The following is a 15,039-nucleotide window of genomic DNA, read 5'->3' as shown; positions in this document are numbered from 1 at the left end:
AATTGAGGCTAAACAGTCCTTGGTACAAGATTTACCCCATGAGAGGACTTCCATGGTTTGCCAATTAAGTTGAGGGTTATGTTTCTGCAGCCAAGGTAAACCAAGTATCACATCTTGAGAGGCTTTGGGAATCACGTAGAAGGAGAGGTATTCGGAATGGAGCACACCAACTTTCATCTTGAGACATACGGTTCGATGAGTAATTATACCATCTGGAATTCGACTTCCATCCACTGCTGTAACGGCAACTGCTGCTTCCAGAGGCATGGTTTGAACTTTAGACCGCATGACAAAGGCTGAGGAGATGAAGTTCTCGGCTGCCCCAGAATCTAGGAGAGCTGAAACTTTCACTGTAGAACTTGGAACTTCTAATTGAATAGACAAGGTCGGCTCTTTCCCAGAACGTGATTCTAGAGTAACTCCTAGCTTAACCTCTCTTGAATAAGCTAGGAGCGAGAGTTTCCCGGTCGGAGTTTGCAGAATTTAACTAAATGTTCAGAGGACCCACAGTACATGCAGAGGTTACCCTGTCGACGACGAAGTCGTTCCTCTTCTGTGAGGCGAGAGCGCCCAATCTGCATAGGTTCGTCTGTCGTTACCGGAGACTGTGACGAAGAATCTTGTCGAGGCCTAGGATGATAACGTGGACTGGATCGCTCTGCCCTGGATTTCTCTAAACATCGCTCCCTGTAGCGTAGGTCAAGTTTGTTACAGAGAGAAATCAATTCATCCAGTTTAGTCGGCACATCCCGGATAGTTAAATCGTCCTTGATTCTCTCAGAAAGTCCATTCCAAAACGCGGCGATCAGGGCCTCCTCATTCCAGTTTAACTCTGAAGACAACGTGCGAAACTGAACAATATATTGATTGACAGGACGTAAACCTTGACGTAGACGGAGAATCTCCAAAGAAGCTGAGGTGGTCCTGCCGGGTTCGTCAAAGATTCTCCGGAAAGAAGATACAAACTCTTTGTAATTAGAGAGGATAGGATCACCTCTCTCCCATAATGGTGATGCCCACTCCAGAGCCTGACCGGAGAGGAGGGCAATAATATATGCGACTTTAGAACGAGCTGATGGGAAACTGGCGGACATCAGTTCGAACTGGATCTCGCATTGATTCAGAAATCCCCTGCAAAGTTTTGGAGTTCCGTCAAACTTACTTGGAGAGGGTAACTGCAAGCGGGACGTAGGCAGCATCACAGGAGAAGCTGTAGTGGTAACTGGGACAACCGGAGTTGGAAGAATCTGGACTTGAGACGTTTTAATTGCTGTATGAAGAGTCTCTAAACGGTCTGCCATAGTTTGCATAAACTGCACTATTTGTGTCTGTATAGACTCCTGGTTTTCCAGACGGGAAAGGATATTTGACGTAGCACCGCCTCCTGCGAATTGGTCACTTGACGGATCCATGTGGCCAGTGCTTACTGTCAGGTCCGGGTGTTTTTGTGAATCCGTTAACCTGGAACCAACCACAGGTGTAGGTGCTGGGGTATGAAGAAAACAGGGAGGACGAAGGAAGTTCCGTTTCATATATTTATTAAAGTAACAATTCAGTAAGGGTTAAATAACTAGTTGTTAATCATCATTATACTGAAGTATTGCAGGAATGGCAGAAATAATATGCAAGAGAAAACTCAGAAATAAATGAAAGAAATGTTCATGGAAACATATGCAAAAACAAGCTGAAGAATAAATGTTGAATTGTCCAAATATAAACAAGCTTTGATGCTGAGCTGCAGATTGAGTTTAACTGGTTAATGCAGACATGGAGAATCAACTGTAAGAATTTGCAATGGAGCTTTAAGAGTTAACTGAGAGACTGTGATGAATTATCCTTGTAATGACAACATAGAAAATAAAAGTACTGAATTGGGTTACTTGCGGGTTCCGGAGATCACTGTGAAACTGTAGTAGATGGCAAGGTGATGAATGGGTTAAATGCAGAGTTGAACAAACGAACAGCTGAGGGAATTGGAATCCTCCAGACTTTGTATGAAAGGCAGACAGACAAGGTAACCTCATGCAGGATACTGGGAATCCAAGTATTTCCAATAGGTGTGCAATTGACTGATAGCACAATGGAGAGCCGGTGAATCTTTGGCAGTGAAGGCTGCAAACGGACCTCTGGGAACGGAGGCGATATCTGGACCACGGGAATCACACAGGAATGCACGGAGAGAGTTCAGAGCTAGAGCACAGCTTTGATACAACAAAGCACTGGCCCAGAGTGACATAATCCCAGCCTACTTAAAGGCAGCACAAGCACGGGATTGGCTTACACCTGCTCACAGGTGTTTTCACAAGTGCTCAGTATTAGCTATTTGGTCTCCAACATGGCCACCTCCTATACAGCAGACACACCGCAGTGCCTTAGGCCATTTGGTCCCCGCACTCACAGTTCCCAGACTCTGCATTACCTGTGCCATTGATCACGCCGTGTCCCCACACGGGCGCACAGCACCGCGAGCAACCGCACTGGCAACGGATGAACCCCAGAACCCGCAAAGGTGAGAGACCGGTTCGTGACAATAGTATGTTATTGTAGCTTTTAAATGTTACAGCCGCCGTTCATAACCATGGATCTAGAAGATCTATATTAGTATAATTGTGGTCATATTAGACCAATTTATCATTATATATTATTTAACAGCGGCCATTTTGCTAAAGCCTACCAATGGACCTTTAGCTGATCTGTCACTAGAGGCATGCGATGTTTGTGGCAGCCATTTTGTTGTAGTCTCCAAACAAAAAAACAAGAAGTAAACAGGATGACCTGTTCATATTTAGAGTCCCAATAAGGAGAGTAATTACTCCATTAGATCCTAAAATAAAGTATGTGGATTAAGAAACCCCATAGATAAACCTTGATAGGTGTTACATTAGAGTTCCGGTTCCAGCTTCATGCTGTGAAGACACATCACAGCAGAGCTCCGGTGTTCCCCGACTACGGCACCGTTATAACGGCTGTTTTAACAGCCTCTGTGAGCCACAAATACCACCAGCGTCTCTGCGACCCCATTCTGCGAGCCTCCTGCGGCTGTGACCTTTTTACTACGAGCCGCTCTCCTGCCGAGGAAAGCTCCCGCCAGCCGGCGCGTCATCGCGGCTGCTCTCCCGGAGCTCCCAGTGTGACAGGCTGAGTGGTACAGCCTATAGTGACCCTCACAGTTGCGGGAGCCGCCGCCAGCGAGAGCCGCCGAACACGGCCACGGCACCCAGCTCTCACAAGGTCAGGAGCGGTAACCTAACAACCGCAGCAGCGCCATTTTGTGTGAGTCATCTGGTGTTTGTTATCACACTGTCACTCCTTGCTGCTGCAGAGACCATCAGTCAGACGACAGATTCCCGCTGAGGAATCTAAGGTGAGCCACCTCTGATTAACCCAGTTCATTATTGCTAGTCAGTCATCACACCTCAGGCCGATATCCAAGGTTTCCTAAGGTTTCTCAAAGATAATACAGGATAGAAGCCCAACTTCTGCGGCTCCCAGACGCCACACTATAGTCTCTCCCAAAAGACTCCTTCCACACGTCATCTAGCTTTTCCTCACTTCACTGAACCAGCGAATTATTAACTGTGCTCCTGTTTTCCGTTTCCTCTATACCTATTATTACTGATGGACCGGTTTCTATCCCCCAATTCTGCAGCCAAAGCCCTACCTTCCTCCCTCCCTGTTCGTCAGGAAAAAAGGAGAGCCAATTCAACCATGGCTCCTGGAATTACTACCCCTCCCTCTTCTCCAGCTCCTAAAAAATTGATTGCTTCACAATCTCTCTCATGCTCCCCATCAACTGGTCGATCTCCTGATTCACCTATTACATATGCGGATCTGACAGAGGCCATAACACAAGCTATATCTCCATTGCTGTCGAAAGCAGTTTCAGATATTTCGCTCCAGTTGCAACATCTCTCACACAGAGTCTCTGTTAATGAAAATAGAATTGGAGGTCTCTGCCATGATATGGCTGATGTTCAGGGCTGTGTCAAACGTCTTGAAAAAGAGAATTACCAGTTATGGATGAAGCTAGACGACGCAGAAAATAGGTCCAGAAGAAATAATATACATCTGGTAGGCCTTCCGGAATCGGTGAAGGGGGATAGTCTCTCTCAATTTGTCCAAGTGACGCTTCCTACCCTCTTAGGTATCGCTGACACCTGCAAAGATTTAGTAATTGAACGTGTGCACCATGTTGGACCTCCGCCCCGCTCTTCAGAGGGTCGCCCTCGGGTTACACTGTTCAGATGCCTCAATTATCTACACAAAGTTGCCATCTGGTCTGCCTCCAGAAAGATTCGTTCTATACAGTGGGAAAACAATCGTCTGCTCATATTTCAAGACTTTTCTGCAGAATTATCGAGAGCTAGGAAGGCCTTTAACCCTATATGTTCAAAGTTGGTGTCCGCCAAACGAAAATTCTCCCTACTTTATCCAGCGAAGCTTCGTATTTACGATGGCGACAAACACCTGGATTTCTCTACTCCGGAGGATGCAGCGTCCTATCTCCAAGAAGGGTCTACTGACGACCATAATGACATCGCTGATGTCGCCCCTATCCCTGACTCTTGACTCTCAGGTCCAACTCATAATGCCTTAATAATGATGGTTACCCCCTTCTTCTAGTTAATTTCTAATAATTAAGTTTAAGTTTCGATGTGCTTCAAAGCATGTGATAGTTACCAATATGGTGGACTAAGTCCCACTTGGTCGCATATTTGTTTTCTTTTCCTGTACAACATATGTACGGGGAGTTTACGTAAAGTTTGATTTTTGTTTTCAGGCTATCTTATGCCTTTTTGGTAACTGCCACAACTGTTTAAGCTTAATGATGTTCTCATTTAAAATCAATATATTGCTAAATGTATATTAGGCTTATTGTTACATCCTGTGGCTTAGCTCTATCTTATTTTTGAATATAAGTATTCTCAGGTGCCGTTGTCGGGAAATCACCTGGAGCATCGTTCCGGAATAGAAATAATGCTTAGATTAATTTCAGTCCTCATAATGTTTTTTTGGTCCGGAAGTTTGTTTGCTTATCAAACATTTACCATTTGTTTTTGTATGTGTTCTTTTTCCCCCCATGCCCCTCCCCTCCCCATCCCCACATCCTACTCCCGCTTTCTGATCTATTTACTTGATTTAAGGTTGAGCCTCTTATTTTTTTACCCTCACTGGCCATTCACATGATGGACCTAAAAATTGGTACGCTGAATGTTGGTGGGATTAATTCTCCGGCTAAACGTCGCAAAATCCTCTTATATCTATCCAAGTCAAATATTAATGTTGCATTTCTGCAGGAAACTCATTTAACTCAACAAGAGTCCTTGAAATTGCAGATGTCACATTGGTCCCTTATAGCAGCGGCTCCATTTAACTCTAAATCTAGAGGAGTAGTCCTCTTGGCAAAACGTAACCTTAACATTATAGTACTATCCTCTGACATAGACCCTAACGGCCGATTCTTAATCACAAAACTCTCTATTGATTCACGTGTGTTAATCCTCTGCAATGATTACGCTCCCACTACTTATAAAAAATCTTTCTTTCAGATGCTAGTAGCTAAATTAACCCCATTCTCCAATGATAATCTTATTGTGTGCGGTGATTTCAATCTAATTTCTTCTAATTATTTAGACCGCTCTAATACCTCTAGGGCCCCTCAACACCTCCCTAAACTTGGCATATCTCTTTTTTCTGATTCCTTGCAACTGATAGATATTTGGCGTGCACTCAACCCGATTGAAAGGGAATTTTCCTGTCACTCCTCCGCACACGATACTTTTTCCAGAATCGATTATGTGTTTGTATCCCAACACCTCTTCCCATCGGTTTCAGATTCAGTCATCGAACCCATTGTTATCTCTGACCACGCTTTGATCTGGTTTTCATTCACTCTTCACCCTTCCCGTACCCAGTCCCCTCAATGGAGATTTCCCTCTCACCATTCTAACTCCACGAAATTTTGCGACTTTCTGCAGGCGACCTGGGACTCCTTTTACTTTTCAAATGAACCGCATTCAGAATTAGATCCCCCTTTATTTTGGCAAACTGCCAAATCGGTACTTAGGGGAAACATTATTTCATACTCCTCGGCCCTGAAGAAACAATATGCTCAATCATATTTAGAGATGCAACGTGCCCTTTCTTCTGCCTATCAGGCCTTCAAAACTCACCCCACTCCGTCTAACAAATCTTCCTATTTAACATTTAAACTCCAGTTTAATGAGTTTCTTTCTTTGATGGGAGATAAATATAAATTTAAAGTAGATTTTCGGTTTCACAAGTTCGGAAATAAGATAGGTAAACTTCTAACAAATATTCTGAAAGGCACCTCACCCCCTATGTTAGTACATCCTCTAAAGCTCCCTGATGGTTCTTTAACTAATGACCCCCAACATATTACATCTATAATGAAATCATTCTATGAAACATTATATTCTGGTCTGTCTCCCCCCTCCGACGGTAATCACCATTCCTGGTCCTTTCCCCCATTACCCCAAATTCCTTCTGAATTTACTGAATCCCTAGTCAACCCCATTACTTTAGAAGAAGTTCGTTCAGCTATTAGCCACCTGAAACACAATAAAGCTCCGACGGCTTTTCTAATGAGTTTTACAAACTTTTAATTGACAAAATTGATAAACATCTTCTGGATCTGTTTAACTCAATAATTAATTCAAAATCTATTCCCCTTTACTTTAATAGTGTCATAATTAAAGTCCTTTTGAAGCCGGGACGAGACCCCTCCCTCCCTGGTTCCTACCGCCCAATTTCTCTATTGAATTCAGATTATAAAATTTTTGCAAAAATCATAGCCGACCGACTAAAATTCTCCCTCCCTCACATAATCCATCCAGACCAATCCGGGTTCATTTGGGGCAGACATTCTGTGACTAATGTACGCAAGGTTCTCTCTGTAATCCAACATCTGAAATTTCATCCCTCTTCATCACATAATATTGTACTAGCCTTAGACGCAGAGAAGGCTTTTGACCTTTTAGAGTGGCCACACCTTTTTAGATCTATGCACCATTTCGGCTATCCCTCTTCCTTCATCTCTTTTATCCAGACCCTTTACACCTCCCCGACCTCTCAGCTATATTGTAATAGTTACTTATCCACTCCATTCGCAGTTTCTCGAGGTACACGTCAGGGATGCCCCCTTTCTCCATTACTCTTCGCCATCGCTATTGAGCCACTGGCAATTTCTATCAGGAACTCTCCTTCCATTCACGGTATTCCAGTTGGGAATATCCCATTAAAACTCGCTCTATATGCAGATGACCTCTTACTTTTTCTGTCTAACCCTTTTACCTCCCTACCCTCTTTGTTTTATTTGATATCCAATTTTGGTGCTCAATCAGGATTTAAGATAAACATGTCCAAGTCAGAAATCCTAACGTTAGAAGGTCCCAAGTCTCTTCCACAAATCCCCTCACTCCCTCTTTCCTTATCCACACTCAAAACAGAAATTAAATACCTCGGATTAAGTATTCCTTCAGATGTTTCCTCATTATATAAACTCAACCTTACTCCGTCTCTTACCAAAATATCTTCTCTATACGATTCATGGCTAAATTTACCATTATCCATTATTGGAAGAATAGCGGTAGTTAAGTCTATTATATTTCCTAAAATTTTCTACTTGCTTCAAATGTTACCAATTAGTCTTTCTGTTTCTGACATGAAACGTTTTGACCAGATCACCTCACGATTTTTATGGCAAAATAAACGCCCTCGAATTGCTTTCCACAAACTACAGACTCATAAATCGCACGGAGGATTGTCCCTTCCAAATTTAAAATTATATACTCTAGCCACCCATTTCAGATATAATTCAGATTGTCTTCTTTCTAAATCTACATACACCTCAATTTCTCTAGACACAGCTCTTTTCCCTCGAATATTTTTCACCATATATTGTTCCATGACACTTATTTGGCTTGGATTACTATAAACAAAAAATTGACAAGAAATCCGTCTACTTCTCCATACATTACTCTTTGGGGTAATCCCTCCTTTTATCCCTCGCTAACTAACCCAATTTTCCACTCATGGAAAGATAAAGGTCTCTCACTTACCTCACAGGTCTTTGACCCTGGAGGACAAATACTGTCTTTTTCCACTCTTCAATCACAATTCTCTTTACACCTCTAACTTTTTCATGTATTTACAAACATGGCACTTTGTCTTTTCGCTGGATCCTAAAACTAGACATCAAAACTCAACTGATCCCATTAATTCCCTTCTGCATTTATTAAATACTGTCCCCTATTGTATAAAATTTCTCTACACTATTCTATTAACGATCTCTAACACGAAATCATGGCATGCACTAGCGTCTACTTGGCAAAACGATATCCCGACATTAATTCCCCTTTGACTCTTACTGAACATTGCTCTAAAACTTTAAAGTTTCTGAAATCCTCCTATCTTCAGGAAGTACACTGGAGAACTATACATAGAGCCTACATATCTCCAGCTCAAAGAGGACATATGATTCCAGACACTTCAGGATCCTGTATTAAATGTCACTGCTCACACGCTAACTTTTTCCACTGTTTTTGGGACTGTGGGAAAATAAAACGTTTCTGGAATAAGGTAATTGTATACCTAAACTTTTTATTCTCCACGCATGTTCTCCCTGATCCTCTAGCCTGCCTATGTGCGAATTTTAAAAATTGGCTCCCCAACAGAGAACTCTCTCTTCCTATTCCGTTGCTGGTTACCATTGTGACACTTGCAAAGAAAGTAATTCTTATCCATTGGATTTCCTCCTCCTCTCCTTCCTTGCAAGAATTAAAGTTGAAGCTCTTACAGCTTCTTTACTTTGATAGGAATAACACTTTTCCCGACTTGGATAAGCACGTTGACCGGTTTTATGCCAAATGGTCCCCATTCATTATTTCTCTAGACTCATCTACTCAAGATAGAATTATGAAAGTATTTGAAAATACGGACTTGCACCATCTCCGTGTCATCGCTAACTCCTAATCCCACTCAACACTGGCTTACTAGTTAATTCTGATTGGATGATTGTAAAACACTTAGGCCTTTTTTCAATAACAAAGATCAATTCCCCCCCCCTCCCCTTCCCTCCTCCACCCCCCCTCTATTGTCTCCTTCGTTTCTCTATGTTTTTCTTTTCTCTTTCCTTTTCTTTTACCTTTTTCTTCTTCTTTTCTCCTCTTTTTTATTACTTCTCTATTTTATTTTTGTCTTAGTTTCATGTAGATAAACTCTACAGAATCCTCAATTTATAATCCAATTTGCAATGTATTAGTTGAGGTTTCTTTTCATTTTAACACGCTGTTTTTGGATCAGTTATTCATGTTATTTGTTTCTGTACTACTGGATTACTGCATTGTATGTATTTGACGATACATATTCTCTATGCATTCATCTATACCTTTGAATAATAAAAAAAAATTGTATTTGAAAGGTGTTACATTAAACAAGATATTGGACCTCAAAACATTCTATAAAAATATGCAAATATATAAATAGCACAACAGTTAATACAATAAATACACACAAAATAGTGCTGAATTATATAAAATAAAGATAACAATAAAAAAAGATATTAATACATAGATGTATATACTGTAGGTAGATAGAGAGATAGATAGATAGATAGATAGATAGATAGATAGATAGATAGATAGATAGATAGATTGTTGTACCCCACTTTGTTTAATGTTTGTATTTGTATTTTATTCCTGATGTACTCATGGTTTTGCATTTTGTACCCATGCTCTTTCATTGGCTTAACACTTTTTCTGATTGTGCAACTTACACATTTATTGCTTTGAGTCATTAAAAGGAAAAATGTTTAAATAAAAAAAGTGTTTTTGAAATGTAAACATATAGATCTCCTTTGTCTTCTTAGTCTTGCTTGCTGTAAGAAAGTCCAGCAGTAGAATAGAATGCCAAGTGTTTGTTCCAGAAACACGTTTGATTACATGTGTGAATAATCAACATATTCTGTTGGTGTGTGGCACATCTTGCAGCCAAGGATTGCTGCTCTTCTTTCTAGAATAATCATATATCAAAGCCTGATAGGTCAAAACTTCTGTGGAACCTATTTAGGTGTTTTGGCAGTGAACCTTTCCAAGTTCTTTGATGTGTGCTGAAAGCTACTCTCTGATGTTTTGGAAACACATATGGTAAAACATGGAAATATGTTGCCACATTGTCAGTAGTTTATAACTCTCCTCATGACACTGAACTTCAAAAATGAACATTCATTTGTAGCCTGTAATTAATTCATCTACTAAATAACCAAAAATATTTATTGTCATGCAAGTTTGTTGTGCTGAATATTGGATCATTGTGTGTGTTTAAGCAGTTAGTTTGCATCTCAAACCAGTCTTATGTTTAGGTCAAGTGGGCACTTTGAATGATGATTCCCTAGCTAGTTTTGTTAACACCCAATTGCTTCTGTTCAGCCACGTATGACAGGATACATATGCTATCCCGACAGACAGAATGCCGGCTATCACTATATCGACACTGGCATCCAGTCTGTCAGAATCCCAGCTGCAAGGCAGCGAGTCCCCCCATGGGCTCGCTGTGCCTACCACACACCGGGCACCGGTGGCTTGCTTCACTCGCCACAGGTTCTATTCTCACTCGGTTGGTGCCGTGGACCCACCAACTGAGTGGGAATACTGGGCAGGTATTGGGATGCCGAGCATCGGTATTTCACCGGCTGTCGGGATTCCAGCATCAGTATCCTGAACGCTGGGATCCCGACAGCCGTTATATTGACTGCATCCTCATATGAGAGGGGTACACTTACCTAATTGTTGCTCAGACTGTCCTGGTATGCAGTCTGTTCAAATCTGTGAGGAGAGAGATGAGTTAGGGACTGTCACTTTTGACCATACACAGCTGGTGCAACCTCAGGAACCCTATGGAACTGCCCAAGTGGGTGCTATATCATAACAAACACATGTGCCTCAGACTCACTTCTACCACCTATGGAGCACTTATAAAGGTCAGGTGATAGCTGCCTGCAATGCCCACCAGACAGCTTCCTCTGGGTAATACAGATGTATACACAAAAGGAGAATACAAAGAGGGTATACTCACTTGTGAACCACCCATCCCCTTGATTGCCATTTCACAGTCCTTGCACCTATAACGAAACACACATGCAGCACTCCTAACTGTCCTATCTTAAAATACATTAAACACAGGTACCAAAATAGAATAAAAGCAGTACGTGTACAGGGTCATCCCCAAGCAATTCACATTATTTCTCTAGTGAATCCACTATTTGGATATGACAGTCTACTGGTGGAAAACAGTGGTTTTGGTGTGAAACTATCATCCTTTTGTGGGAAACCTTGAACTTATAATGGGAAACATTGATTAAGGCTTTCCAAGGACAAATATCCTTACCCTGTGTTCAAGCAATTGGGTCTAATGCCCAGCATACAGTAAACTCTTAGTTGGCTCCCAACTTCCTAATTAACCACAGTCCTATGTGCCTCATAAGTGTGGTAGACCTAGTTCCTGCATAGGTTCTACATGACAAGTTGCAGCTCATAGGCCTTTTTAGAATACCTCAGCATTGTAGCAAATTCAAAAATAATACAGTTAATTGTATGTTACTTACAAAAAAACTATACTGTGCTGTAAGAACGTAAACAAAACTCTAGCTGACTTCCCTCTATTCCCTGTGATTAATACTTATGTTATGTGCTTTATTTCCCTAGATTGATTCCCAAGTTATAACATGCAGAGATGGGAAGTGGAACAAGCAGGTGACTTGTGAACCAGTTGACTGTGGCCCACCTGATAAGCACCACATTTACCATGCCACATTTCATTGTCCTCAAGGAACCACCTACAGCAAACAGTGCACTTTCCAGTGTCACCATTCTGCACAAATGAGAGGTATATTCAATCTGATCTTTCTGGTGTTGCATTATATTAGTCATTGTGAATGTTGTTTTGTATTTCCTGATGTGAAGAAGTAATTATTAATGAACATGGTCACTTCATTTCGCTGGGCATTGTTGAATTAACCATACATTCATAGCTGCATCACAGTTAGGCATGTATCATAGTAGGCATCTTGGCGCCATAGTACCCTTTTTCTCTAATGATAGCTGGTTGTTAGTCATATTTTGGTGACTCAAGAATCCTTTGGGGTCTTTCACCCAAAGGTGGTGAGAGAAATCAAAATTGTTTATTCTTCATACTTACAAGACTTTTATAACCAGATTCAGAATAAAATGTCACAACTTCCAAATTAAGAATGTTCAAATCCTCTGTGACTCAATGTAGCCATATTTTCAGGTCAGGTTGTTGCCAGTGTGTATTTCTATGGGGCCTATTTATCAAATAATATTTGAGGGATATTGCCCGAAAACAGCAGAAAATAGTCAGGGAATACTCACAAATTTTAAGTATCACAAGAATGTACTATGGAGGCACTGTAGCAAATATCAGAGATATCTGCTGCATTCCCTCAATTTCTGACAGCAGCCACAGCCCCCATAGGTGAGATTTAACAAGCTCTGGAATGCGGAGCTTTGCCACTATAAGATAATGCCAGCTCCAGCTAGCGTTAGTCTATAGTAGCCTATGGTCTACTAACTTGTACATTTACTAAAGGTTAAGTTTAATAGATCTTAACCTCTTCCTTGGCATTGTCACATCAAATGTGGCCATATCAGGCTTGGCATTCTGTGACATGGTTGAATCTGATGCAACCAGTCAGAAATACCCACTGAGCGGCAGCTGGAAGATAATCTTGCAGCAGCAATTAATCTCAGAGGAACCTCCCAGCCCCTATGCATCATTTTGCATTTCTCCAGTGTCTACCGGGCAATCTGGTGGTATCTCCCACCTGACAGCTGCAGAGAGGAGCAGCCACCAAAGAAATATAGATAAAGCAGCCCACAGCCTCCCAATAAATACCAAGTGGCTAGAGAGGAGCAGCCAATGGGTAAATGCAAAGCCGCACAATGTTTAGATAATCGGTAGATCAATATATCTGTTACCAATGTTTTGAGGGGGGAAACGATATTTAAAACAATTTTTTTTAAATATTTTTTTTATATAAGATAGTATGGGATAAGCTTTATGTAGTTATTCTTAACCAAATTAAATCACAAAAAAATAACAATTTATGAGTGTATTTTTGAAAAAATATTAGCCAATGAAGTGGTTAAATCTATCGTAATTGGTGTTGTGTTTCAGGGACTAATATGCACATTTACTAACAGATGATTTTTTTATTTTTTTATTTTTTAAATATTAGGAAATTTTGACTCTTAAGCACAACCTTGAATTAGATTGATTTAAAAATCTATTAAGATCTAACTTTTAGTAAATGTACCCCTAAATCTTTATGGTGCAATGCTCAATACTTGTACTTTTCTGTCCTCTGCCTTTTAGAACTGTCTTCTGTAGCATCATTCCTTTATTACAATATTTTAGTAGTTTCATTTGTTTTAGGCCAGGTAATCCTTTAATAAGCATATTGCATATATTTATGGAGTCCCATGCTATTACTGAATGATTATTCCATGTACTTTGTACTCTCTTTTTAATTTTGCAAATGATTCATTAGACTCTGTATAACATGGTTTGGAAGACATGTGGTCCAGATATTATTCATTGTATTTATGTCCCCTTTTGTTATACCCTATTTTCAGAGGCTATTGAATTGTCCACATATATGAATATTAGAGAAAGAACATGAAAATATGTGTGCAGCATGCACTAATATGCACAATCTTTCCTATTATTTACCATGAACGATTTCTAACATCTATTAGTTAAACTGTAAACTATTACTGTAAGAGGGATCCGGCCAGGATCCCTTGAGTTGGGATCCCGGCAGTCGAAATACTGCCGCCAGAATCCCGACACTGATCAAAATGCCGGCGCCGGCTTCCCGACAAGGAACACCATCCTGAGCGCGGGGATCCAAAAAGACTGTGTAACGGACCGCAAGACAGGTGAGCAACAGAGGGGGAATAGGTTTAGGCTGGGAGGATTAGAGTTAGGATGCAGGGAGTGGGGATTAGTCTGCAGGGAGGCGGTGTTAGGTTTAGGCACCCATGGGGAGGGTTAGGTTTAGGCTACGGGAAAGGCAGGTTAGGTTTAGGCACCACCGGGTAAGGGTTATGGTTAGGCGGCAGCGGGGATGGGGGGTTTAGGTTTAGGCTGCGGGAAGGAGGGTTATAGTTAGGGGGCCATTGGGGTAAGGTATGTATACTTACCTTCCCCAAGCAGGATTCTAAGCATCAGGATGCCATGGTCGGTCTTCTGACTGCCGGCATCCAGAATGCTGGCATTTCCTACCCATCTCCTGTAAGGGTATGATTTAGAACTAACATTTAGAGGCAGATTCAATTAGCTGCAGGTTTTGTTTTCTGAAGCTTGCGGATTACCATGATGTGCATTTAATAAAGCATACTTCAGATTCCCTTGCAATTCATTTAGAAGATGGCAAGTCGCGGGTATTGAGTCTGATTCAGATATGGCATGAGTAGCTATCGCTGCTGCTTACATGGAAGCAGCAGCAATAGCTCTAATATGGTAATGCAGCAGTAGACATCCTCCTGCTTGCATTAGTGATCTGTGCTGCATCCTAGTATGCAGCATCGGGTAAACTTTGATACCACTGACTGGCTGCGTGACCCATGGGGAGAATACTGCGCCGTGCAGAGGAAGGGGCCCAACCGGAGGTGCACACTGGCCCCCTCCTCTATTGAAACGCCCCTGCCCTTCACACATTAATTCTGCAGTGTGCGACCTATGTGAAGTACATAAAAGAGTGGGCAAAATATCCTAATGCCCCCAAAAAGTGTCAATTAAGATCGCAATGCAGTGTAGGTGGCTGTTAGTGGCCATAGATCATTTTGGGGTACATTGAAGTGTTTCTGTAGTGATTTTTAAGTGTTTAATTACAAGTTTGGAAAATGCTGGGTAATAAACAATTGCAACTGCAAGTTCAAAATCCCTTTCCCATCAATATAACACCCCAACATAAATGTTCCACATCATTTAACCCAT

The 15,039-nt window shown here is 41.4% G+C and overlaps 1 protein-coding gene across 1 annotated transcript in view; it reads left to right on the top strand.

Moving 5' to 3' along the window:
* PAPPA (pappalysin 1) overlaps positions 1 to 15,039 on the top strand; it is a 630,246-nt gene that overhangs the window by 569,791 nt on the left and 45,416 nt on the right. The window contains exon 15 of the mRNA XM_063936909.1: positions 11,724 to 11,904. Coding sequence (XP_063792979.1) covers positions 11,724 to 11,904 — 181 coding nt within the window. The remainder of the gene's footprint in view (positions 1 to 11,723; positions 11,905 to 15,039) is intronic.

Source organism: Pseudophryne corroboree, chromosome 8, assembly GCF_028390025.1.
Source record: "Pseudophryne corroboree isolate aPseCor3 chromosome 8, aPseCor3.hap2, whole genome shotgun sequence".
Classification (NCBI taxonomy): Eukaryota; Metazoa; Chordata; class Amphibia; order Anura; family Myobatrachidae; genus Pseudophryne; species Pseudophryne corroboree.
This window is presented reverse-complemented; position numbering and strand designations above follow the sequence as displayed.